Raw genomic sequence first — 27,489 nt, 5'->3', positions numbered from 1 at the left:
TCATCGCGACGACGTCGCCGGATTGGTTGGAGAGTTGAGGACGCGGTGGGTGGTGGTGGTGGTGGTGGAGGGGGGGGCGGAGCTTGTCACAGAGTTCATGGGGTCGCCGCGATAATACTATATCGCGATATATCGTGCCACATCGACATCCACGATAATCGTATCGTCAGTTCGTTTAAACTAAAAGTAAGCTCCTTTATTTTATTTTACCGGGTAAGGCCCACTGAGCTATATTGCGTTTTTTTATTTTCCCAGAAGCGACCCTGGCCACAAATGCCATCTCAACAAAGAGGCTAATCGTCGCCATGTGTAAATGTATAGCAGCCACAGACTCCTAAATACTTGATGTTGATTCTAAACGTGGATGGGGAAAACCCCCCCGGAGGACTCGTAGACAAATCCACGCGACTACGGGGAGAGAGACACCGCAAACTACTACAAATATACAGCAGGCGTCAGGGTCGGTGATCGAATCCCACTACCACCTGTGTACCAGGCGAGGTAGTCAACATCTCACCACCGTGGCGCCCACACTGTCGTGATTACTGTAATAAGTATTAAGTTGTAAAAGAAGTACAGTGCCTGCCACCCGTGTGAGTGAATGCTTTTGCAACAACGCTTTTACAGAGCGGAGCCGGATCCGAGGTTCTGCGTCAGCGCCACTCAAACAACAAGCAAACCTTCCTGGTTCTTTCGGTAAAGTCACTACACTACGTGACCTTACCGAAAGAACCATGAAGATGAATCCCTGCAGTCACGAGAGCTTTAAATCGAAACACGCAAACCTGTCAACCCCTTATCGGTGCCGACCTTATTACAAGCCAAATTCAGACCTTATTGGTTACCCCGTGCCCTTTATACATCTCAACGATCTCAAACATAACTCAGCCGTCCTGGGTTCAGCCCTATAGTCCATGGTCTAGGATATAAACGGGCACTGGCTAAGGTGCCACCAGGAGTTTGGTGGAACAATGTTTTTATTTCGTCAATATTGTATTTTAAGTGAAAGCAATTTATCATTGGAGAAAAATATGATAAATCTCTGCAGTAATTATATTAATTACTAGCTTTACTACCCGGGACTTGGATTCACCACGCCCGGCCGCCTTTGTCTCCCCAGTGGCGATGTTCACACCACACCAGACCAGTTACTCGTTTGAGGCTGAGTCGACCTAGGGGAGGCCCAGGAACGGTTCAAATAATCGTCACTAGTGGTGGCCGTGAGCAGGAATCAAACTCGGGTCGCCGGGATCGTAGTGCAGCGCGCTAACCACAACACTACCGCCCCCCCCCCACAACAACACTAACCGCCATTCGCCACTAAGTGGCGGTGACGTCACCACGACGCTTGTGCCAGGCCATGTGCACCTTGAGGCCACGTGAAGTGTCGAACGCCCGCTGGCAGGAGGTGACGGGGCAGACCCAGGTGCCACGGGTCGACTGACTGAGATGACTGGCTGATGCACCACCTGTGCCCCCTACTGTGCCAACCTGCTGTGCTTTAGCCACCCGGCGCTCCGCTCGTTGTTGTGAGCATCGCTCCTCCGCCCTCCGTTGTTGTTGGATGGCAACTGCCTCCAACTGCCCAGTAGCATCCTTCACGAGCCTCCTCCACAGAGGCCGATCTTGACACCGCTGGTACCAGTCATCGGCAAGTCCACTCAGCTCCACGTCCTCCTGTACCACATCACTCCATCTCTTCTCTAGCCCGTGCCGCACCCGTTTTGCCCCCTCGATCCAGCCGAACAAAAGCTGATTCGGCATGCGGCGGCTGGGCATGCGGGCTACATGACCCAGCCAACACAGCCTTGTCTGCCGGAGGAGCTCACCGATGGGACCTTGCCCAGATCTTTCAAGGATTTGTCAGCTCCTCACACAATCCAGCCTGGTTCAACCCAGGATGGATCGTAGGGGGGGTCCATGTTCCGCAAGCGTAGAGAAGGGAGGGAATGACCATGGCCGAGAGGACCTGAAGCTTAGTGCGGAGCGACAGACCAGGTAGCTTCCACACAGCGTTACGCAACCGATGAAAAGATATTTCCGCTCGACTGATTCGGAGTGAGACCTCTGCTGTTAAACTGGAGCCGGTCATAAGGACACTGCCCAGGTATGGGAAACTCTGCACTCTCTCCACAACTGCCCCATCCCCGATTGGGAGTTGTGGGGGTGGAGTGTCCGATGGTACAAAATACCCAGGCAGGTGCTTAGTTTTGGTGGGGCTGATGGTAAGGCCCCATCTCTTAGTGGCACGCTCCAGTCTCAGCAGCAGCGTCTCCAACTCCTCCTCTGAATGAGCAGCTATTACCAAATCATCGGCATACATAACGTGATTGAGCAATAGGGAGCCATCCCTTGACCGCACCCGGACATCGATCAGCTTCCCATTACATCTGTACCAAATGGAGATTCCCCCGGTACAGCTATTGAAGGCTTCACGAACTACGTGGTCAAAATGGATGTTAAATAATGTGGGAGCCAGAGGACATCCCTGTCGCACCCCGAGGTGTACAGGGAATGGCTCTGACTCCCGGCCACGCAGGTTTACTTGGGCCTGCTCACCATCATGAAGGTCCTTAATGATCGTGAGCAGAGGGTCAGGGACTCCAAAAGCACGAAGAACAACCCAGAGCCCAGGCCTACTGATGGTATTATAGGCCTTGACCAGGTCAATAAAGCAGAGATGTAGGTCTTGCTGGAATTCCCTACACCTCTGCTGTAGCAGACGGACAGAAAATATGGCATCTGTGCAGAACCGCCCTTTCCTGAAACCGCATTGGGACTCCGCAAGCCTCTCCTCAGCGTGCCTGGCAAGGCGATGTTGAAAAATCCTTGCCAGGACCTTTCCCGGGCACACTGAGGAGTGAGATATCCCTGTAGTTGTGACAGTCTGTGTGGTCCCTCTTCTTAAAGAGGGGGACCACCAGGGCATCCTTCCAATCCTGCGGAACCCATCCAGTGGTCCAGACTGTTGTTATGATGTCATATAGGGCAGTCTGTGCACAAACGCCACCCTCCCTCAGTATTTCGCTTGGGAGATCATATCTGCCCAGTGCCTGTCCTGGTCTCAGACTCCAGATCGCCTTCAGTACTTTCTCAACAGATGGCACCTCAGCCAGCCACTCACAGGGGGTAACTTCTTCCAATATTTGAGGCACCGCAGCCTCAGCAGAGTCATCCCCACTTTGTGCCACGATGTTTTCCTGGCTGAGGGATTTCCTCTCCCCCAGGACCTCACAGAAATGCTCACACACAGACACACACACAGACACAAACACACAGACAGCGCGCTAACCACTACACTACCGCTCCCCCCACACACACACACAAAAAACACACATACAGCACGCTAACCACTACACTACCGCTCCCCCCACACACACACGCAGGCACACAGACACAAACACACAGACAGCGCGCAAACCACTACACTGCCGCTCCCCCCACACACAGACAGCACGCTAACCACTACACTACCGCTCCCCCCACACACACAGACACACACACAGACACAAAAAACACACATACAGCACGCTAACCACTACACTACCGCTCCCCCCACACACACACGCAGGCACACAGACACAAACACACAGACAGCGCGCAAACCACTACACTGCCGCTCCCCCCACACACACAGACACACACACAGACAGCACGATAACCACTACACTACCGCTCCCCACACACAAAGATAAAGACAAATATCCCCCTATAGCCTTAACAGACTGTAGGGGCAAGTGTTGTTAGCGAGCACCTATGAAGGCCGGAACGGTATACGAGGGGGTGGGTGGCCAGCACCACGCCAGACCGCCTTTGTCTCCCTAGTGGCGATGTTTTTATCCACCGCACCAGGTACTCATTTGAGGCTGAGTCGACCTAGGGGAGGCCCAGTACCGGTTCAGATAATCGTCACCGGTGGTGTTGGCCGTGAGCGGGAATCGAACCCGGGTCGCCAGGTTCACAGACAGCACACTAACCACTACACTACCGCTCCCCCCCCACACAACAACACTAACCGCCATTCGTCACTAAGTGGCGGTGACGTCACCACGACGCTCGTGCCAGGCCATGTGCACCTTGAGGCCACGTAAAGTGTCGAACGCCCGCTGGCAGGTCACGGGGCAGACCCAGGTGCCACGGGTCGACTGACTGAGATGACTGGCTGATGCACCACCTGTGCCCCCTACTGTGCCAACCTGCTGTGCTTTAGCCACCCGGCGCTCCGCTCGTTGTTGTGAGCGTCGCTCCTCCGCCCTCCGTTGTTGTTGGAGGGCGACTGCCTCCAACTGCCCAGTAGCAGCGTCCTTCACGAGCCTCCTCCACAGAGGCCGATCTTGACACCGCTGGTACCAGTCATCGGCAAGTCCACTCAGCTCCACGTCCTCCTGTACCACATCACTCCATCTCTTCTCTAGCCCGTGCCGCGCCGGTTTTGCCCCCTCGATCCGGCCGAACAAAAGCTGTTTCGGCATGCGGTGGCTGGGCATGCGGGCTACATGACCCAGCCAACGCAGCCTTGCCTTCCAGAGGAGCTCACCGATGGGACCTTGCCCAGATCTTTCAATGATTTTTGAGCTCCTCACACAATCCAGCCTGGTTAAACCCAGGTTGGATCGTAGGCAGGCTATGCCTAAATGTTTCCAACCGGCGAAGATGCTCCATTAAGGGGGTCCACGTTTCGCAAGCGTAGAGAAGGGAGGGAATGACCGTGGCCAAGAAGACCTGAAGCCTAGTGCGGAGCGGCAGACCAGGTAGCTTCCACACAGCGTTACGCACCCGATGAAAAGATATTGCCGCTCGACTGATTCCGAGTGAGACCTTTGCTGTTAAACTCGAGCCGGTCACAAGCACACTGCCCAGGTATGGGAAACTCTCCACTCTCTCCACAACTGCCCCATCACCGATTGGGAGTTGTGGGGGTGGAGTGTCCAATGGTACAAAATACCCAGGCAGGTGCTTAGTTTTGGTGGGGCTGATGGTAAGGCCCCATCTCTTAGTGGCACGCTCCAGTCTCAGCAGCAGCGTCTCCAACTCCTCCTCTGAATGAGCAGCTATTACCAAATCATCAGCATACATAACGTGGTTGAGCAAAAGGGAGCCATCCCTTGACTGCACCCGGGCATCGATCAGCCTCCCATTATATCTGTACGAAATGGAGATTCCCCCGGTACAGCTATTGAAGGCTTCATGAACTACGTGGTCAAAATAGATGTTAAATAATGTGGGAGCCAGAGGACATCCCTGTCGCACCCCAAGGTGTACAGGGAATGGCTCTGACTCCCGGCCACGTAGTTTTACCCGGGCCCGCTCACCATCATGAAAGTCCTTAATGATCGTGACCAGAGGGTCAGGGACTCCAAAAGCACGAAGAACAACCCAGAGCCCAGGCTTCCTGACTTACAGTACCCCGGTGTTTACAAATTGAGTTGTACCTGCGGTGATTGCTATATCGGGGAGATGAAGCGACATGTCTCTGACCGAATTCGCGAGCACAAATTAGATTTGAAACACGACAGAACAAATTCTTCTGCCGTAGCTGATCACTGTTACAACGCTGTGGGTGATCACGATAGAATTTTCTCCGATACCAAGGTTCTTTGCAAACCCACGGGTTTTTATCAGAGATTTGTTCACGAGGCAATTCAGATCTACAAACATAGACACAATTTCAACCGAGAAGATGGTTTCAAATTAAGCAACCATTGGAAAGATGTTCTAAATAGAACCAAACATTAAACTATTTTTTTAATGGTACAGTATATTTTTCAAGTAGTGGTACCCCAAACTTTCGCAGCTTCTTAAAATCCCCTTTTCACACCACCAGCATGTGGATGCTGCCGTGCCCCCTCGCCAGCCTGCACAGGTCGACTCCCTCCCTACCTTTCATCATGCCTATTAAAATGCAAATTTTTATGCTAATTCCTTTGTCATGGCACCTTAATTACTCTCACACAGCTTATAGGTCGCGGTCTGAGCTTGGCTGTGTTTCACTCCAGCGCTGTCCTCGAGACAGTCTGGTCGCTTCACCTGATGAAGGCCGCTTGTGTTGTGGCCGAAACGTCGTGATTTTTGTTGTTTTATTTTTTACCTACGTGACTTTACCGAATAGAATCAAAGAGTATGGATCCTTGCAGTCACGAAAGCTTCAAATCTAGAATAATCCAGCAGATGTTTTTGCTTAGACCCGGCATGCATCCATGATCTTGTGTGGATGCGCCGATGCCGGAACAGCGTGTTAGTAATTACAAGCCCATGGGCTGCACAAAAATCTAGCAGCCTCCTACCGTTGTTATTGAGCTGATCTGGCCAATGCCCTCCAATCACTCCAGACCAGGTGCCAGCATCATGACCAACTCGGACATTGAAGTCACCCAACATGATGACTCTATCCCGAGGTGCCACTTTAGCCATCACCTGTGACACACACACACAGACACAAACACACAGACAGCACACTAACCACTACACTACCGCTCCCCCCACACACACACGTGCACGCGTCTATATGTACACATACACGCGCTTGCTGCAGACACACACAACTTTCAGGGTGCGTACGGCAGTAAACGACTGAAATAATAAAGCAATTCTGCGCGAAGAGCGCCTTAGACCTGCAACGCATTTGTATTTCACTTTACCCACGGAGGGTTGGGGGGGGTGAGTGACATGAGCAGGCACACTGTTACGCTTCCGCATGCGGGTAACGTCACAGATGTGACGTCACAGCTCACTTGCCGTGCAAAATATATGCATTATTGCGCCCCCCCCCCCGAAAAAAATATATAAAAGTATTTTTTATAATTTTGCATGGTGTACAGTCTGGAAAGTACCCACATGGCAAATTTCAAGTTTGTTGCATGTCGGTAAGTACGCTAAACATTTTGAACAGACACATATTCACAAATTTCCCTTTTATATATAGATTACAATTAATTTCCTGTCTCACTTGTACTGGTTTGCCCCGACTGGACATCTGTGAAAAAGAGCTTCATAGCTCATCAAATTTCTTCAGGATAAATAAAGATTCAGATTCCAAGTTTAATTAGTATTATCAAAAATAGAGGTGTTTTTGGGTTAGACCGCGTACATATAAATGTGTCGTTATACCCGCCACCACCCGACAGAGCCAATTAGTAAGGTGTGTCATAAAACATGTCATTTCTTTACTAGTACAGCACACTGGTGTGTTGGAGAGTAAACCCACAACATTAATAATTCAAGTACGACGTTTCGCCAGAAATTACACCTAACATCATCAGGCGACAGCCAGTTTTGTGGAGAATCCTCCTGTTTTGTTTTAAAATAGAAGGATACATGTGCTTATAATAATTACATTTAGATAGCGCTTTTCATCTAGGATCTCAAAGCGCTGTATATGACAGGAGCAGCAGACACTCAGCATAAAAATAACAAATACATTTGAAGAATCATTCATTAAATTAACTAAAAGTTTAATAAGCGGAAACATCACATGTGAGCCAATCATGTGTGAAGGCCAGAGAGGGTGGGGGGGGGGGTAATGTATGCATATAAATGACAATGGATATCCATTACCGGTTGTATTATTCTTAGGGTAATAATATACATTATGGATGCACATTATGCATGCACATTGTGCTTGTACATCCAGCCGTTTTTGTGTGCACGAAAATGGCAGTACCTTGTTGGCACGCCTGTTCTGCCACTGTCGACAGTTATATTTGGGAGTATTTAATATTCATGTGGTGTTCTTTTAGGCTCATGCTGAGCATTCGTCCTGTCTGACCAACATAGTATTGGCCGCAAGAGCAGTTATTCCGGTACACACCTGTTGATAGCTTCGGTAATACATCTTTAGTACCAGATAGTAGTTTCTGTATTTTATGTACCATGCCAAATCTCACTCGGATGTTTTGTTTTTCCAAAAATCTGGCTAGTTTATCAGCTACTCCCGCAGTACGTTATTTTAAGTTTTAATTGCTTGGTCAGTTTTAACGCTTTTGCTATTTATTTAGTTTTGGTATTCAGTGCCCTGGTGATTTGTGCATCATTGTAACTGTTCAACTGCAGCGCTTCTTTAACATGTTTAATTTCACTTCTCAGACTGTCACCATCTGACACTTTCTTAGCTCGATGTATGAGCATCTTGATGAGAAGATTTCTGTGCGGGGGGTATGATGTGACTGCATTCAGACAGGAGTCAGTGAGCAGTTTCTGTCGGTAAACGCTCTGTGTTATTTTACCATTCGGCCGCCCCAGAGCAGAATATCCATAAATCGGAGAGTTCTGTCAACTTACACTTCCATGGTGAACTGTATGGACGGGTTTTGCAAGTTGAGATGATTTAGAAATTCGTTAAGTGTGTCTTTGCACGTGGCCAGACCACCAATGTGTCATCCAGATATCTAAACAAATCGGAAGGTTTTAGTGTGCTTGAAGCTATTGCTTGAAAATCTTCCATGTACAAATTCGCAATCACAGGAGACAGATGAGAGCCCATTGCTGCTCCTTCCTTTTGTTTATAGAAATCACTTTTCCACAAGAAATAGGCGTTCTTTAGACAATACTCAGCTAGTCGTGGGATATTTTTGGCTAAACCTGTGTTCGTTACCAGAGTATTGAGTAATTTAATTGACTTGTTGACCAGAACCCTTGTGAACAAAGAAGTCACATCAAGACTTACCAGAATATAATTATGGTTAAGTTTCATATCTTAAATTTCATTTACAAGATGTTCTGAGTTTTTAATGAAGAAGAGGTCCTACTGATGTAGGGCTGTATTTGCTTTGTTACATATTGTGCTAATTTGGATGTGGCAGAGTCTATTGTACTAACTATGGGTCTTAATCGGACATCAGGTTTGTGATTCTTTGGCAGCCCATGAAGTCTTGGTGGTTTGGGCCCCCTTGGTTTGATCAAGTATTACTTTTCCTTGGGACTTTAATGACCTGGCAATGATTCCCGTTGTCTTACGTTCCAAGGTGTTGTGGGTTGGGTTTCATTTAATTTTAAGGCAGGTACCTTCATCGAGCAAATCTTTGATTTAATTATCATAATCCTCACCAGGTATCACAACAGTTGATCGGCCCTTATCAGCAGCAAGAATTTTGATGTTTTTTTTTATTTTCTCTCAATTCTCTTAATTAGTGTAGTGGCATTGAATCAGTAATCTAGCAGCATAGCGCTGGCTGCTGGCGGGGAAGGGAATCTGTGGCTTATAGCAACTCTGATGTCAGCAGGCCAAGTTGTACACCAGAGGGGGATCTAGGGGAAAGGTCACAGAAGGGGCACACCAAGAACCCTCTGGTAGGTTCTAGAAAGGGATCGTGGCCGGGAGCGGCGCCAGGCCATGCCGAGAGTGTAAGAAGGGCCCCTGTGCAGGCCCTCGGGGCTGTTGTATGGAGTGGGATCCCCGTCGCGCTGCTGAAGCCTTCACCATTCTTCTCGTCATTTTTCTCGTCGTCTTCACCATCCTTCTTGTCGTCGTCTCCGTCTTTACCATCTCGGGGCATCACCAGTCAGGCTGCCTGCCAACTGTCCTGACTGAGTAACGTCGCTGATCATAGACGGACTTATTATAAAGTGATAACCCCGATGGTGCTGCTTAATAAAGAAGTGCCTCCAACTCTTATTCGTCTCCGAGTTAGTCACTACATTTGTATTATTTGCAGGAAACAAATACAGTAATTGATTCTTGAACGTGAATTCAATGGATATCATGGACATAATAATTGATTTTGATGGAAGAATTAATGTATCACATCTATGAATGACTGGAATAAGTGATTCCATTACAATTACAATAATCAAATTGTATCAGGTTAACAGTTATTCCATACAAACATTGGATCATCCAGACCTTTTAAAAAAGCACGACTATGTTTTGTCACCTCGCATTTTACCAACGAGTGAAAGTTAAATACTGTATATCTGGCCTTGTCATATGGGCTACTAATCACATGGGAGAATGGAGGTCTGAAGATGTGCTGTGGAAACATACTGTAGCCCCATACTTCGGCATAATTGCACTGCCAGCTGATACACTTATTTAATATTACGGTACTTGCCAAATTGCTTCGCACGCTCCGGTGGTCTGCTACACGGAACTTGCCACCTGCAATATTTACACTGCATCTAAAGTTTTAAGAAGCAGATGACTGCTATGTCCAGTGCATACATTAAATAAATATGCAATGATAATTCGCAGTAGCATAGGGTGGTTCGCATGGGCCCTGGTGCAAAGAATGAAAGGTAGGACCTCTGTTAAATTTTCCCTCTCTTCACAGCCTAGCAGCTGAGTTCCTATGGCCCGTGGACCACGGTGAGTTGCACTATCTGTACACTCAATAACTATACCACTGGTCGTTCGGTATTATTGTTGGAATGCATTCTGTACAACTTGGGTAAAAGTACAATTATTACAGCTCCTGTCTGACTCAAGTGCGCATCATGTGATGGCCACGAGTTTATGTGCATGCACATTACATGACCATCTCAGCTGTTTGCCAAGTGGACGTGCGTTGATGGGTTTAGTGTTTGATTTTATTAATTATTTTGCTCCCTTGAAGCCACGTGGGCAGTCTGCCAAAGCGGCCACATGACAAACCACACAGTGTGTGAGCTCATGGGTTCAGAGTGTGGGGAGGGATCAGGGATATAAACGAGCGGCTCGCTTGTCCCAGCAGGAACAGGCGCTTCCAGCTGTGGCCCAGGGTCCTCTTGAGGTGGAGATGGAACCGCCAGTCCTCTACCTCGCTTCGCTGCTCCTGTGTCTCGGAGTGGTTGGAGCGCACTCTGGAAGACGTAAGTGGCCATAACAATATGTTATAATACCAAACCATGTGTTGTAGGCTTGCGTTGCAAAGTGGCCAGGAAATGACAGTGCAGCCACAGATTCTTGAATATATCTCTGGTGGAACTTGGTGTTACACCGTTTTATGTGTGGTGGGGTTTCTCCTGATACTACAGTTTTCTCATACATGCTAACCATGCATGGAATTGGCCAAAAATCGCAATGCAGTAAATTACTCTTGAGCCTCGGTGAGGATGTTTTGGTAGAAAAGGGCTTGATTATAACTTATATAGCGTCACTGGAGGAAATCTCTCCTGTTGAATGTGGCCATGCATTGAGCCCGTCTACAATGTGTACGTGTGTGCTCAGGTTATATTACATGTGGGCAATTACTGTACTTGTTTACACATAAAATATATAAAGTTTACATTCGTTTATCTAACCGCAATTTCTGACCAAAGGCCTGAATGATTGTAGCACTGAGTGACCAGCAACGAAGTATACTAATAGTATAGCAAACAAGAACTAACACACACATATAAATACATCGGTACATACATATGTGCACATGAGCACATGTAGTGCATACGGATGTGTGTACCCACATACAACTCATGCAGTCACATTCTTTAGTGAGTGGCCTTGAGCAAAAGGGAAATCATTAATTCGAGCAAAATCTTTTTGACCCCCATTAATTTTAAAACATTCATAATTCTTATATAACATCTCATGTATATGTAGTGACATCGGGGATGTGATCCGGAGTGTCCACAGAGAGGGCCCCAGGTGGGGGGGCTAGGGGGTGATCACGTGTCCGGGGAGAGCTCTCGAGAGGGATCGAGAGGTAGCTAGAACGCTCGAGAAAGCAGGCGGGGCCTGGGCGGAGCCAGCCCCGACCCGGGAGGATATATGGTGGGTCCCTGAGAGGGACCGGGGTCGCTTCGTTCTACAAGCTGGAAGCTCCACGTCCTACCAGCTGGAAGCTCTACGTCCTACAAGGCATCAACACGTGGCCGGGACCCGAGTGAGGGTCCAACCCTTCGTAGCTGTAACTCCTCCGTATAATGTAGTTAGCTGGGTGGTAAAGGGGCAGTTGCCCCTTTGTGTATTACGTGTTGATATAATAAATGTGTTGCCTCTAAAGAATAACGTCTGCGACTCAGTTGGACTCACTACATATATAAAGTTTCTACGTTATGATTTGTGAAGTACGTTATTTTTTGTTAGACTATCCTTGAAACCTTCAATTCATACTGCCAAATAGACATAGTGAAAAGGCTGTGATAATCCATTAAAATTGTGGTCTTGACTTCTGACATTTCCATCTATTCAGCAAAAATGACATTCAACAAGCGCGAACAAAGGCTGACAAACTTTTGTCATGATTTTTATAAAGATGCTCGCGTTTTGTGAACAGTTGCAGTTGCAGACAGAAGAGGGATGACGTCTTACCCCTCTGCGGCTCAATCCCCCTGGCTGATTAATCTGTCAAATAAGCTGTTCTCATAACTAATTTGATGCATCACTGCAGCCATAATAAGCGACAATCGGGTTATGCTATAACTGCAAGCAGTTGCCGAAGATATCCGGGTCGACATTAGCATTCTGATTTATTTCTCAATCGTGTGACCTGCGCGCTCAGGTTTTTCCGAGGTGGTGGGCCATCGTGGGCGATGGCGCGATCTGCCCGCCCATGCTTCACTTGGGGACGGCTGGATGTCAACCGACTCGAGCTACTGGGACGAGGATCGATACCCAATCCGCTCGGATAACGGCCGAGACCGGCATCGCTGCTGGCCGAGTTAATCTCTTTCACAGCTGCCCACCGCATCCAAATACAGAGCTGCAAAAATAAAAAAAGTGTTTAGTCTCAAGAACTCGTATTGAAATTCAGAATGCATTGCAACAATGATGTGAGCTTTTATTCTGTAATTTATCTGTAATTTATTTATTTACAAGGTGACTGTGTTCAACAAAGAAATTCTAGCCTTTTTCAGTCCGCTGCTGGATGATTGCTTTCCCATGCTGTTTCAGTAATGGGGTTCTTTCTTTACATATCTCACTACTCTGGTCAGTGCGGGTTGGTGAAGTGGATGGTAGCACTGCTTCTGATACCACTCGCCACTGAAGGTAGCCGTGGCAGAGAATACAATTCAGGTCGCCGGGTAGTCCTCTTATTTGCAAGGTGACTACATATTTAGAGGATAATAGTAAAATAATGTAATGTGTCTACTGCAGAAATAGTTTGCAACCTTGCTTCATCACGTGTTAGTGTTTACAGTCCTTTGTTAATAAACTGCTAGATGCAGGCATCCCCACACCTTGTCGATCATGGGGGTTGTTTAACTATAACTTCGCCACACTTTCCAGTGCCTGTTGGTGAAAAATGGATGCTGCTTAATATCTGGCATCGATGTTTTATTCTTTTTTCTGTTCTGCTGGTGATTATTATCATGAATCACAATTGAGCTGCATACAGCTCACTCAATGCAACCCTGTATAAATTTTACATCTGAAAATCACGTTACAGTGGAGGTCACCTTTGCTTCTTTTGGTCTCAACATTTTCTGCGTAGATGTTGATTCTCACAAATTGTCGGGGTGGATATCAGCCCGCTCGTTTGAGTTGCCTCTCTTTTCCCCGCAGTGAGGAACGTTACCGTGAATGTGACAAACGATGGGCCGACTCTTGTGGGCTCCAAGCTGACTGTCAGCGTGACAATAATCTCCCCCTGGCACGGCGCCAACGGGACCGCATCATGGAACCACACGTACGACGGTACGGTAAAGCAACCAGTATTTCTGGGAGGCTCATCCGGGACGCAGTGTGAACTGACAGCCCCTCCATCCATCAGCCCCACCCTCTTACTTATACATAGCCACGTCCTTATATCGCTATCTCCGTTACTCCTTTTGACATTGCCCCTGCCTACTGCTCATAGGTCTTACCCATTTCTCTGACAACCCGACCCACTGCTCATCCATCGGACTCTTGCGATGGGAAGCTTACAATCATCCAGGTCTGTCTGAGTCGGCAGCCTGGAAAATATCAACTTAAGTCCTGCTTGTATGGTTACTATGAACCGCATGCAAGGGAAGAACAAACAAGCTCGTCAACATTTTTTCAACCATTGAACATCCGCCAAGATTCCGGTCCTCAAAACTGGCATTGTGGTGGCCCCATTCGCTGTTATTAAAAGAACACTGATAATATAATGAATAGTAGACATGTCCATTTTGTGTAGGTAGGGCTTGTTTTATATGACTTCCTGTTAATTTGGGCTGAAATATGAATATATGTAAGATGTACATGGGTTGGTGAAAAAGATTAGCAATTGAGATGCGAAATTTTGAACATTTCACTGACCCATTGTTTCCTTTATTTTGAACCCTCATGTTTGTGTACATATTGGTACATGATCCAATAACTATATTGGCAAAACATTGTATGCAATCAAATAATTATTGAAAACAATATGTTTAATTCATATAACTATACAGTATGTGTATTATTCAGATCTTGCTCTCTAATTATTTTGACTCCTGCTTTGTGAGTTCACAACACACAGAATTTTGTGTCGTGCTTGCATAGAGAAACATGCAGTCATGTCCTTCAGTGATGAAATCATTGTGCAGGGCTCATCGAGCCACAGATCGCACAGCTCATCCTCCCATGTGGTGTGCGCCTACAGGGCAGGCGGCGGCGCCCGGGGAATGGCCTCTGCAGGAGGGGGAGGAGGACCACGGTGAAGAGAATTGGTCCCACGACGATCAGCAGAGCAACACATTCCCCAACGGAAAGCCATTCCATCGTGATCGACATCGTCAGAGATACCTGCCTAGGCTTTACGTGTACATCTGGTCTACGGAAGGTACCTACGACCGTTAACATTATTATCATTGTCAGCCATTGCCTATTCCCCATGTCATCGCCATTTTTGTTTCGACTATTCGCACAGCCCTTCTTGTCTATCGACTGCTGGATGATGGCCTCCCCACACCATACGGACCATGGGGGTTATTTGATCATACTTAATCACGTTGCTCAGTGTGGGTTTATGCAAGCGGGGAGCAGAGACAGAGGGACATATAATACAGTACAACAATGGATTTTGCTGAAGTGCCTTCAGTTGAAAAATCCAGAATTTAAGCTTTCGTGACTGCAGGAATTACTATACTCATTGGTTCTTTCGGTAAAGTCACGTATCTCATTATGTTTCTAAGGTTTGTTGAGTTCGCGTCTCCCATCTTCTTGCTGTATTTGCCTCCATGCAGTTTGCCGTTCTCTATGTGCTCTGTGTGTGATGTCCCTCTGTGTGCTCCCTCGCTATGTGTTTTGCCCCATTTTCACCGGATGATGAGCGCTTGTGTTGTGTTCGAAACGTCGTGCTTTATTTAAATTTTCTTTTATTTCTACATGCGTGACTTTACCGAATTAACCAATGAGTATGCCTTCAGTTGACTACCAACGTATCACCACAACCTAAAACATCCTGTTTTATGCATGTTGGTACCCATCCAGGAATTCTCTAAGCTCAGTTGTGCTTGGCTTCTGACATCTGATGAGTTCCGAGTGGTTTGGTGATAGACACCACCCCCAAACCCCCACTAAGAAAATGAAGCGGAGGAGTGTGTTTGTTTTTTCCCCAGGCAAGTACTATACAATGGTGAACGGGAACAGCTCTAATGTGACAATAGACACCACGGACATCCCCGTCGGCACCCACAACATCAGCCTGCTCCTGTACCGCGGCGGGCAGAGCGCAAAGCAGCTGTGCGCCATCGCCAACGTTACTGACAACTACACCGTGACTGGTGGGTTTACCGTGGCACTGGCTCACTAGTGCTAGGCGACATTAACCATACGACGTTGATTCCGGCGTACAGGTGGTATGTGTAGAAAGACCATGAGCATTAGGGTGTGTGTGTTCCATGGCCTGGCACAAGCGTCGTGGTGACGTCACCGCCACTTAGTGGCGAATGGCGGTTGTTGTTGTTGTTGTTCCATGTACCTTTATTGGACCGGGAGCTTGATAGGGCTCACCTTGCCGATGACCTAAGCTGACCCCAACCGCTAGACTGACGAAGAGTGGTCTGGACATCAGCTGAATCGATGCTCAAGATCCAGTCGTTGCACGACATTGGTGTCATTGAAATATACTCAGTCCATGGTCACCCAGCTCTATAACTCACTGGGAGGTGTTCATTATACGTTTGGAGCGATTGTGATGTTTGGTCAATTTCTGTTGAAATGGATGGAAACAGAATTGTGTGGAGTAAACTCATGAATAACACTCACACTCTGTCCAAGCAGGTGGGCCTCTCACGTCCATTATTCCTGCACGATCCACTGACCCCTTCTCCATGTCGCTCGACTGCCAGACCACGCCACAATCCCCATATTTTGATGACTTTACCGAAAAAATGACTTTACCGAAAAAACTAAGAATATGAATCCCCATATTGTTTAATTCCAGATTCACTCGGAAAGAGACAAAGGCACAACCCTGAAAAGCTTGCTCACACCAATGATTAAGGACGGACCTCTAAACTTCCACACTGACTAGACGTATTAGAAGAGGTGTGGGTACCCACACTTTTCCCCACCACACGTGACCTGCCGATTAACTTTGGTGTACCCATTTATACTGCAGGGCGATTTAATAAATATACCCATTGTTTAAACTGCCGTGCCAGGAGACCGGACACCACCCACTCTTAAAGTTTAATTCCAGACAGTCCAGTCGCCAGTACCAGATGTTGTTCCCCCTCTGACTTCACCGCAGACTCCGTGCCGCTCAGCGTGAAGATCTCCCAGATGGGCGATCGCAACAGCTCAGACCTGATCTTCCTGGAGAACGCACCAGTGTCCTTCACCGCCACACCCCACGACCCCAGCGGCTACCTGGGCAACGCCACCCTCACCTACGCCTGGAACTTTGGCGATGGCACGGAGGTGGTGGTGGGACCTAATGCCTCCGTCAACCACACATACTCAGCTATAGGCTCATTCAGCATGTCTCTGTGGCTGAGGGCCGTCATACCGACACCATGCGGGACCCTCAACGCCACTGTGCTACCGCCTGACGAGACGGGCCCCTGGGACGGACCCACTGGTAGTTGCAATTTCTTCTTTTTGTTGTTTAATCCTTCATGGTATTTTCCCTTCAGTATATTCCCCCCCCCCCCCCCCCCCCCCCCCCCACTTAAGAATAATCTGCAGTACTAAGAAGGGATTGTACAGTCAATCTCAAACACGTGCATGGGAGTGTTTCTCCAAAATGTCGCTGATGGAAAAAACTGAATTTATATTCTTTGGTTCTTTCGGTAAAGTCACGTAGATTTAAAATAAAAAAATAAAAAACCCACGACGTTTCGATCGCAACACAAGCGGTCGTCATCAGGGAAAGGGAGGGTTAGCATCCAAAGGCAAACTACATATAAAGGTTTACAGATGGGCGTAGTCCAAGTTTGTCAGCAGCATGGGCGGGGCAGCTAATGTTAATGTAGGAGAAGACAACGGGGGAGAGAGGGGGTAGAGATAGGAGGAGAGAGACGGTGTAGAGATAGTGAGAAAGATAGGGGGTAGAGATAGGGGGAGAGAGAGGGGGAGAGATAATGGGAGAGAGAGGGGGTAGAGATAGGGGGAGAGAGAAGGGGTAGAGATAGGGGAGAGAGAGGGGTTAGAGATGGGGGTTATTGCACCTCGCTCCACACACCCACACTGCTAACTGTGGAGGTTGACAAGAAAACACTGATTGCTGAGTTTAAAACCGTCCTCTCGGTTGAAATTGTGTCTGTATATATGGATGGCTTCATGACCGAAGCTTTGTTGATAGCCAGTAGGCTTGCCAGCCGCATTAAAATAATGATCAGCCACGGCAGAAGTATTGGTCCTACCGTATTTCAAATCTGCCTTATGTTCACGAACACGGTCCGAGACATGTCGCTTAGTTTCCGCAATGTAACTGCTACCGCAGATACAGCTCAGTTGGTAGACGCCGGGATATTGCATGTCAGGAATTTTGTCCTTCACAGATGGGATCAGATCACGAATTTTATGTACTGTGTTAAATCGGACCTGGATCTTGTGTTTGTTCATGATTTTGGAAATATTTTTGGTTACCCCTGCTATGTATGGCAAGGTGGTGGTTTTGATTGGATCTTCAGATGGCTCCTTCCTCACGGTTGGGGTGATGGCTTTGCGGATTGTGTAGTCAGAATATCCATTCGCCTTGAGAGCTTGGTGTACGTGTTTGAGTTCACTGGTTAGGTGTTCATGGTCGGAGATATATTGAGCTCTTTGGTGTAGCGTTTTGATGAGGCAATTCTTCTGGGATGGATTGTGGTGGGAATCAGGTTTTAGTTAGGCGTCAGTATGGGCTACTTTCCTGTAGACAGAATGGCTCATTGAGCCATCTGGTCTCTTTTTGATTAGGACATCCAACAAAGGTAGCATGCCATCCTTTTCTGCCTCCATGGTGAATTTGATGGCTGGGTGTATGGAATTGATGTGGTTGAGGAATTGGTTGAGAGCCAGTCGGCCATGTGGCCAGATGACAAACGTGTCATTCACATACCTCTTCCACAAGGACGGCATAAAGTGGATACCTGGATGGCGTCCATCTCAACATTTTCTGTGAAAATATTGGCTACAACCAGAGATGAGGCAGAACCCATTGAGGTGCCTTCAGTTTGTTTGTAGAATGTTCCATTCAAGTTGAAGTATGTATTGGTGAGGCAGTGTCTCACCAGGGCCGTTACATCAGCATTCAATCCTGGTTGAACCAAATCTTCAATGATTGCAATGGTATCGGGCACAGGAACTTTGGTGAACAAAGAAACTACATCGAAACCTATATTCTTAGCTATTTCGGTAAAGTCATGTTGAAGGGAAACAATAAAATAATTAAATATATATTAAACAATTAAAAACAATAAAAATTCTCACGACGTTTCGACCGAAACACAAACGGTCATCATCAACGTTGGTTTTTTCACACCTGATGATGACCGTTTGTGTTATGGTCGAAACGTCGTGAGAATTTTTATTGTTTTTTATTGTAGCAGTTACATTGGGGAAGCTAAGCGACATGTCTCAAGCCGTGTTCGTGAACATAAGGCAGATTTGAAACACGGTAGAACCAATACTTCTGCCATGGCTGATCATTATTTTAATGCGGCTGGCTCACATGAAATGTATTTCTCTAAGGCGATGGTACTTTGCAAACTTACTGGCTATCAACAAATATTCGTTCATGAAGCCATCCATATATACAGACACAGACACAATTTCATCCAAGAGGACTGTTTTAAACTCAGCAATAATTGAAAAGATGTCATCAACCACTTTGGGTATGACTTGATTTGTGTTTTCTTGTCAACCTCCACCGTCAGCAGTGTGGGTGTGTGGAGCGAAGTGCAATGCCCCCTATATCTACCCCCCTCTCTCCCCCTATCTCTACCCCCTCTCTCTCCCCCTATCTCTACCCCCTCTCTCTCCCTCTTTCTCTCCCCCTATCTCTACCCCTATCTCTACCACCTCTCTCTCCCCATCTCTACCCCCTCTCTCTACCCCCTCTCTCTACCCCCTCTCTCTCCCCATATTTTGAACCCCTCTCTCTCCCCCGTTGTCTTCTCCTACATTAACATTAGCTGCCCTGCCCATGCTGCTGACAAACTTGGACTACGCCCATCTGTAAACCTTTATAAATAGTTTGCCTTTGGAGGCTAACCCCCCTTTTCCTGATGACGGCCGCTTGTGTTGCGATCAAAACATCGTGGGTTTTTTAAAATTTTCTATCTACGTGACTTTAGTAAAAGAACCAAAGAATATTAATACCTGCAGTCACGAAAGTTTTAAGTCAAAACTGATTTTGTAATTATTGTTGCAAATGATTTGTTTATCAAACTCACTTAACACAAACTCACAGGCTCTATCACAAGCATGCCATCGCCTTTGCTTTATGCATTCAAGTAGAACTTAAAATCATACATGTAATTGATGTGCATGTGATTTAACTTAGTTTGGAGGTAAAACATTGTAAAAAATAATAAGTGGCACAACAAAACATCTCATTCATACTACGATGCATGTACAACCTTTTTGTCATTCCACTGATGGAAGGCCTCCCCACACCATACAGGTGATATGGGTTATTTTACATTACTTTACCATGCTGGTCAGTGTGGGTTGGTGAAGGTGGAGTCCACAGACTGAGCACAGAACAGAAAAACAATTAATTTGATTTACTTATTTATATGTATGGTGGTCATCCATAGAAACACTATTCAGGTTCAAATATGCTAAGCTTGTGAGATCTGTCAAGATCAGGGGCATTCTGGTTGATTTGGTCATATGCACACGACAGAACATAATACGCGTGGCGCGTTAAGCTTCTCTGCGATTAACCCCACAGGCCAGCCAGGTGGTGCAGGGGCGACTGTGCCGGATGGAGCTGACCTACAACAGTCATCCACGAAATCACCCCCTACCCCGTCCCCAACCTGCCAGCTCGTGCGCTATGGCAGCTTCACCGCCAACGTCACCATCGTGGGTCAGTCTCTCCGTCACGCATCGCTGGCCTTCAGCGAGGTGTGGACACACAGAATTATCTATGGTGAACTGCAGGTGCGGAGTAAAATTAAAACGAAGAGACCAATTCTCTGCCCGACGTGTTCCTACTCAATGCAAGGATGACACTCTTTCCATGCATTTGGTAATATGGTGAATGATGTATTATTCGTAGCCAGATTATACTGGTTGTGGATTGACTGTGTTTGCAAAAACAATTTTAAAAATATGTTTACACACATGTCGTTTCAATTATTAGCTGCTCGTCACTTGTTGAAGGTCAATTATTTAGTGCTCACGTGACTGCAAACACTTTGGCACTTACACCGATTACTTTAATAAAACAATCAAAACTGACGACATTCTACTTCTGCACCCCCAATCTACATGGGTAACTAAATATGGTTTTATAGCCTACGATATATACATGTTGCATTGTATTTTTCATAATGCATCTTCCATAGTCACTGGGTAGGGTAGGTATTGGTCACGGAACCAGTTGGCTGTTCTTGAATCCTCTCGCTGGATCTGGACTCTGTTCCAAACTCAGTCTGGCGTTCACAACAGCACAACCATGATCACTCGGCGGCACGGTCATTATCACTGTGACCTACGTGATTTTGTTTGTGCTTTTTATTTACTTTAATTTTTCAAAACTGTACGATGTATTTCACGAGTATGCATATGCTCTTTTTCAATCTCATTTCTGTTTTCTATATTTTTCTCAATATATGTATCTGTGTACACTCTACTATGATACATTTACGCTTTTCAAATGTTATTTCGTTCTACTTGTTCGTTCATCTTTTCCTGCCGACTCAAATGTGACCAAAAGTGGTCCTCAACATGAAGGAATGAATACATCAATCCTCGTGAAGCATGGTTTGGTAGTTAGTGTTTCTTAATGCTGTTGTGCAAGCGACGGCTTTTTTGCTCGTGCTTGTGGATTCATGTACTCTGCATCAGAAGGGATATCGAGTGTCGCCGTCGTGGCGCTAATGCCGTCGGTGGTCACGATGCAGGGCGGTGGTGCCATGGATTTTATGGTCACGTGCAGTGGCAGGTGAGCCCAGCAGTCCAGAGATGGACATACACGGTGTGGTCATGCAGTGTAAACACAGCCTACAATATTAAGGTGGATGTAATTGCTCTCTCTTTTACCATTCGTGTGTTTAAAAAAAAAAAACGTACAGCTCATTGTAAATCCACTTCTGGATGAGGGTATCCTCATGCCATGTAGGGGGTTATTTGAATAGGCTGTTTAAAAAAGATGGACCCAATTTAAAAGCAGTATATTTCACGATGGCAACATATTACAATTACACAAAAAGCTACACACGGTTTAATGAGTTATTAAGTTTTACTAACCATTTTGTGAATGCTCTATGTGCCCTCCACCTGCTGTACGGACAACACCGAGACGATAGTTGAATTCGTCCCAAACGCCTCTCTTCTCACGTTTTCCTCTGAGGATCGTGGTTGCCCTGTGCTCTTCCCCTTACATAAACAGCAGCCCGTTTCCTCAAATTGTCGGTACCAACGACGAATGTTCTTTGACATTGGCGGATCAATGCCGAAACGCCGTTGAGACGCACGCTGCGCCGCAATTACGGATTCAGTCTTGCTGAACTGCAGAACGCAAAACGCCCCTTGTGTTGCGGGGTCACCATCTAGAGAATGACTGAGGCTAGGGGCTGTTTGTGCGCTGGGAGAGGCATCTCGCGGTAATCATTTTAAACTCTATGCCCCGCCCTCTCTATGCCCAGCCCTCTCTATGCCCCGCCCTCTCTATGCCCCGCCCTCTCTATGCCCCGCCCTCTCTATGCCCAGCCCTCTCTATGCCCCGCCCTCTCTATGCCCCGCCCTTTCAAGTGGTAAGAGTTTCATTCGTGGGCAGTTCGTGATTGCAGAGATATAGCGATTTCATATAGGGTCCATCTCTTTTAAACACCCTGTATACCTCATCTCCCTGGTCAGTGTGGTTTGGTGAAAGCGACGTCACCCCAATGCAGCCTGAAACAGACTGCTGTATAAAATTAGAATCAGATATTTATTTATACTGGAGGAATCCGATGAGCTATAAAACTCTTTCTCATAGATGCCCAGTCGGGTGACCACCATACCGTATGCGTGGTGGTCACACTATCCAAACACCATTCAGGCTCAACTCTGTTCACCTCCTAAGATCTCATAAGCTTTGGTACATTTTGGTGATATTATTATTAATGTTTATACGAAACAAAACAATAAACAAATAGCGTCTTCTGCACTGCCATTGCCTTGACCTGTCTTAGAATATCCAATGTTGTGAATTTATCTATTTACATATACATTCGCTTCATTTCTACCTAAGTAAATAGCAGCACCGGCACGCAGTTAAAACACATCAGTAAATGCTTTGTAATACTTACGTGTGTTTTATATGAATTAAAAACTGTTGTTGTTTTGAAATATTGAATTAAATTACTGGAGTTTTTATTTATTTATTCTCCTCATCATCAGGGATTATTGCCGCTTAGACATGAGCATCTTGCGCGCAGTGTTGTATGCAGCTAGTTCGAAATGGGACGTGAGTCATGTGCTGGCAGAAGGTAATTTCCTCCAATCTTTTTTTGTTTGAAAGCAAACTGGAGGAAAATACTAAACTTGTAACAATTCACCGCCCTAATAACTCAATGATTCATCAAAACGGTAGGGTCACGATGCGATTGAAGAATCGAATTTGTTTTATGTCATGCTTTACAACCTTCTTGGTATTATTTTTCTGTTTTTTTCTGTCGCGTTTGTACGTTTTTTACCCTCAATTTGCCTAAAATAACATTGGGATACCATTTGCATAAATGGTAAACAATCAATTCTCACACGCACGAATTGATACATGTTATATCCAGATATAAATACATATTTTATACAAATATGTATGCTCACAAAAAATACCATAATATGTTTATTTTTTGACAATTGTTATGACTGTTGACACTCACAAGATCATCTTGTTGGCGATAACTCTTGTCTCATTAGGGTAACCCTGAGCTGGTGTCATTAGCATCAACCCTTGTCTCATCTCGCTAGCATAACCCATGAAGAATCTCTTTTACGATAACACTCGTCTCTTTTACATAACCCTCGTCTCATCTTGCTAGTGAGGTAACCCTCGTCCCACCTCGTTGTTTGCGTAATCCACGACTCATCTCGAAAGTGTATAATTCTCATCTCATATAACGTAACCCCCATTTCATTTCGTTAGCGTAACCCTCGCCCATGTCCCCTGCGTCGTGACGCACGCAGTTTGCCGAGCGAAGTGTGCACCGTGGTATCGGACGAGGCGTGCGTGTGGCCCGTCAGCGGGTCGTGCCGCCCACTGGTGCTGGCTGCCGGAGACCCGTGCTCCCTGACCCTGCGCGAGCAGTTCAACGGGTCGGGCATTTTCTGCCTCAACGTCTCACTGGCTGATGCAGTGAGCCTGGCCGTCGTTAGTACCCACGTCGACTTCAACGCAGGTGAACATATCTAGACGTGTTTTTAAAAAATATATATTTAAATAGGTCAAAAGTCATACCTCATACACAGTTTAGTATCAATACCGTGGGTTATTGGTTCCTTCCGGTAAAACGTATCCATTATTCGCCTCTCTACAATGTAAATCACCCAAGTAAGTGGTGTGACTGAAAGATTGACTCACAAACATACACACAAATGAAACGTCTTATTTTTTTCAATAGCATGTCAAGCTATAAAATGAAGCAAATTGCCATCTTTATTAAAGATATAATTGTGACCAGAAGCTCATGGTGCAGACAATTAAATTAACCTTGAACGTATTTACTGATACTTTCAGAGTCTACATCAGCAAAGTTTTTGGGACCAGCCGTTTTTTTTGCAGGCATCGTTCCTCTTGTACTCCTAGGACTGCTCTTTTACAAGTAAGTGCTTCTACAACTCCAATAATTTACTAAAGATTAAACGTTTTTTAAAAACACACTTTTAAGGTACACACAAATAGAGTCAAAACCAGATTTGTTGTTACAGACACAACTTTTAACGAATCAGATGGCTCAGAGCTCAGAGCCCATCGCTGGCCTCGCTGAGATCTTGGTGGGTTTCGAATCCAAGCAGCTGCCTGTGATTTAATTGGATTCTCAAATGCAGTGAGTTGATGGTCTCAGCTAGTCGCCAATGACAGCACACAATTCTCTACAAATTTGGTTATGCACTTAATAATGTTAATTCCAGCCATGAGAATTTAACTCATCGGTGTGATTGTCATGCGAGGTACATTAAAGGTCTGCCCCCTGCTGTGTGGACACGAGGGTATTTCAAGGGATTTCAGAGGTAGCTCTCTGATATCCATTTCCGCGGGTTGTTTTCTTTGCGTCAATTGTCTGCCCTCTCTCCTTTATTGCTGGAAACAGGAAGTATCGCCAGTACACTCCCGTGGCTCCACCGGGAATGGAGCTAAGCCACGGCCCAGGGACTCTCGACTGGGTGAAATTCATCAGGAATAAGTCTGGCGAGAAGAACCCTTTGCTCAATGCTCAGAAGCAGCCAATTGTTGCTCACCTGGTCTGAGCCATCGCACCAAAGGCACATAAATACACACAGCTACCAGCGCCTGCACAAGTTAGAGGCTAACTCTCTTTGGGAACCTACACTATTTAGCCTGCATCTTCATGAATCATAATTATGTATCACTGCATGGATCATATCCACACTAATCCGGCACTAGAAAGGAATATGTTTGACCTAACAACACTCTGTTCATCATTTTAGCATACACATTTTATTATCAGATAACGTGACGGTGTGTTGTAATGTGTGGCCAGCCAAAAGCTATTTGAAAGTGCTATTTGACCCTCATGAAGTAAAACGTTCCCTTCCCCTGCTGTGCACGAATGGTGCGTGCTATACTCTGATAGCTTTGGCAGCTTTTTTCATCGTCTCGCCATTGCTTAGAGTCTCTTGTGTACGATTGGTCCGTGTTCATGCTACTTTTGTTTCCCAAATGAAGTGGAACGATACATATTTAAGTACATAAAACTTAACACATTCAATAACCTTGCATTGTATTAAGAAAATATATAATAGATGGCGTTTTAAGTAATGTCTCTTCATAGTACATCATAAATATTGGGATGATTATGAAAATATTTTGATAAATCTATTCAGTAATATTGTAGATTTTTAAAAAATTATTTAGTCTTTCATTAATAGGTGTCTAGCGAACAATCACAACCAGCGAATCACTTCCACTTCACTAGTTTTGCTTGCTCTCCAGAACAGGACACACCCTCTCAAAATTGAACTGGCATATTGGAAAGGGGAGGATATGTTTACTAACTTTTATCTGTTCATCCTATTTTCCGTTACTGAATTATACATAACAAACATGATTCAGTCGATCAAGAGTAGCATGATTCTCCATTAATAAGAACACCAATGATTTTAATATTCAATTTAATGTATAGTTTTTCTTATTTACACAAACCGGTTTTGAGTCATGTTGTCAGTGGGGACCGTTTAAACTCTGGATGATCGCTCCACCTCGGAGGAGCCAAGTGTGAAAAAGGTGCGGACAGCAATTCGCCAATTGTAATTGGCTTTCCACCAAGACATGAATCACACCCACGGTTTTCAATTTAAAAATGCTTTACATATGCCTCTCTTTAGCTTGTTGAGGACACCAGAGATAAATTTTCAATTCATTATCCACTTATGTTAACTTGTATAGTGATTACGTGGGATGCGTGTGGTGTTGCCGTCACATTTGCGCAGGTTATCTATGTAATTATCAATTACCGCTGGGTGTAAAGCCTATGAAGTAAGCTTAATGATTATTTTGCATGCTTTCATGATTTCAGAATAAAGCTATTGATGTAGAATACATACATATTTAACAAGTTGCTTTCTTAATGTATCTCTACGTGAGTCCATTAAGGGCCTTAATTTGCATCTTCTGAATGAATGACTGTGTTTTCATCAGACTTTAAAGTCACTAAAAGTAGTTTTATATGAACTGAGAACAATATGATACACGATATATTAACGCGGTGTAATTGAGTAGCGCAGTGCTTAAAGCACAATACTACAAGGCCCAGCGTCCTCAGTTCGATACCCGGTCACGACTCACGTCAGTGGTGATATCTGAACCTGACCTGTCCCCCCCCTCCCCCAATTCGTAGCGAGTAGTTGTTTAACCATGATGAAGCATGGTTAAACAATCACGCACGTTGGGAGGCATTCATGCAGCATGCACATTGCAGTTACTATTTAAGCCATTTCTATTTATGCAGTGCGATGTGGATTAAAGAACACGGGAAGAACACGCCATGGCTAAAAGGGATGATGGCCGCTGGTCAAAATAATAACAGGGTGGCAGCCAAGGATTGAAAGGCGTCCGAGAAGATGTGAGCAGAATGTGTGCGAGCCGTCGGCGTTTTGCGTTTTGTCTCGCTTGCCCGAGCTGCTCTGTGAGAATCCGCGAGACAGACCGCGCTCACCGCGAGCACGAGCGTGGTCATGAGCCCAGCATCGTGACCGTGGGACCGTGTGACTCGTCAACCCTGGTTGGATCGGACTCATGTGATGTGAGTGCGTTTTCTTTCTTCATTCAAAGTACTTTTTTAGTTGTAACAGACTGCCAGTCACAACACCAACAGCCATCATCATCAATCAGCCATGATTGATTCACTGCTGGATGAGTACATTCCTCAGCCGTCACCACCCTTAACGGTCCATCAAGGCAACAACACAACCAACATTTCCAAACGAGTCAATGTCTTCTCTGTCTCTGCGTGTAACCTATGGGAAAACGGTCGGTCAGATAACCAAAGCTGCAAGCTATATAGCTACTACAGCCGAGGCACGTGCTGTAGACCTACAGGGTCGTCACGTGCTCAGTGACAGATTCAAGTGCTGTGCAGTGGTCCTAAAAATGTAACGGATGTGGCCTTAACATGAGCAGCGGTGGCACAGTGGTTAGCAGACTGCGCTATGAACGTGACCACCAGAGTTCGATTTTCAGTCACGGATCACGGATAACATCAGCAGTGACTAATATATGAACTGGTCTTGGGTCGCCCCTATAGGTTGACTCAGTCTTAAATGAGTGCCTGGTGCGATTTGTAAACATACGCATTGTGGAGACA

The 27,489-nt window shown here is 46.0% G+C and overlaps 1 protein-coding gene across 1 annotated transcript; it reads left to right on the top strand.

Annotated features, from left to right (window-relative positions):
* Positions 1–10,640: 10,640 nt before the first annotated feature.
* GPNMB (glycoprotein nmb) lies at positions 10,641–26,227 on the top strand. The gene is made up of 11 exons (XM_032962630.2): positions 10,641–10,782; positions 12,414–12,572; positions 13,418–13,549; positions 14,463–14,642; positions 15,421–15,585; positions 16,557–16,886; positions 20,190–20,327; positions 21,311–21,407; positions 23,633–23,844; positions 24,183–24,267; positions 24,757–26,227. Exons 1-11 carry the CDS (start codon positions 10,710–10,712, stop codon positions 24,911–24,913), a joined length of 1,728 nt encoding a protein of 575 aa, XP_032818521.2. The 5' UTR covers positions 10,641–10,709; the 3' UTR covers positions 24,914–26,227.
* Positions 26,228–27,489: the final 1,262 nt, after the last annotated feature.

The sequence above is a fragment of the Petromyzon marinus genome, chromosome 2 (assembly GCF_048934315.1).
Source record: "Petromyzon marinus isolate PM22_M1 ecotype Great Lakes invasive population chromosome 2, UKy_Petmar_22M1.pri1.0, whole genome shotgun sequence".
NCBI lineage: Eukaryota > Metazoa > Chordata > Hyperoartia > Petromyzontiformes > Petromyzontidae > Petromyzon > Petromyzon marinus.
Note: the sequence above shows the minus strand (reverse complement) of the source record. Positions and strands in the feature narration are given on the sequence as shown.

Excerpts from the sequence above, each read along its gene's own strand:
- GPNMB (XM_032962630.2), top strand. The coding sequence starts at position 10,710 with ATGGAACCGCCAGTCCTCTACCTCGCTTCGCTGCTCCTGTGTCTCGGA. Across the intron at positions 20,328-21,310 it reads CGCCAACGTCACCATCGTGG|AAGGGATATCGAGTGTCGCC; the intron begins GTCAGTCTCTCC and ends ACTCTGCATCAG. Across the intron at positions 21,408-23,632 it reads ATGGTCACGTGCAGTGGCAG|TTTGCCGAGCGAAGTGTGCA; the intron begins GTGAGCCCAGCA and ends TGACGCACGCAG.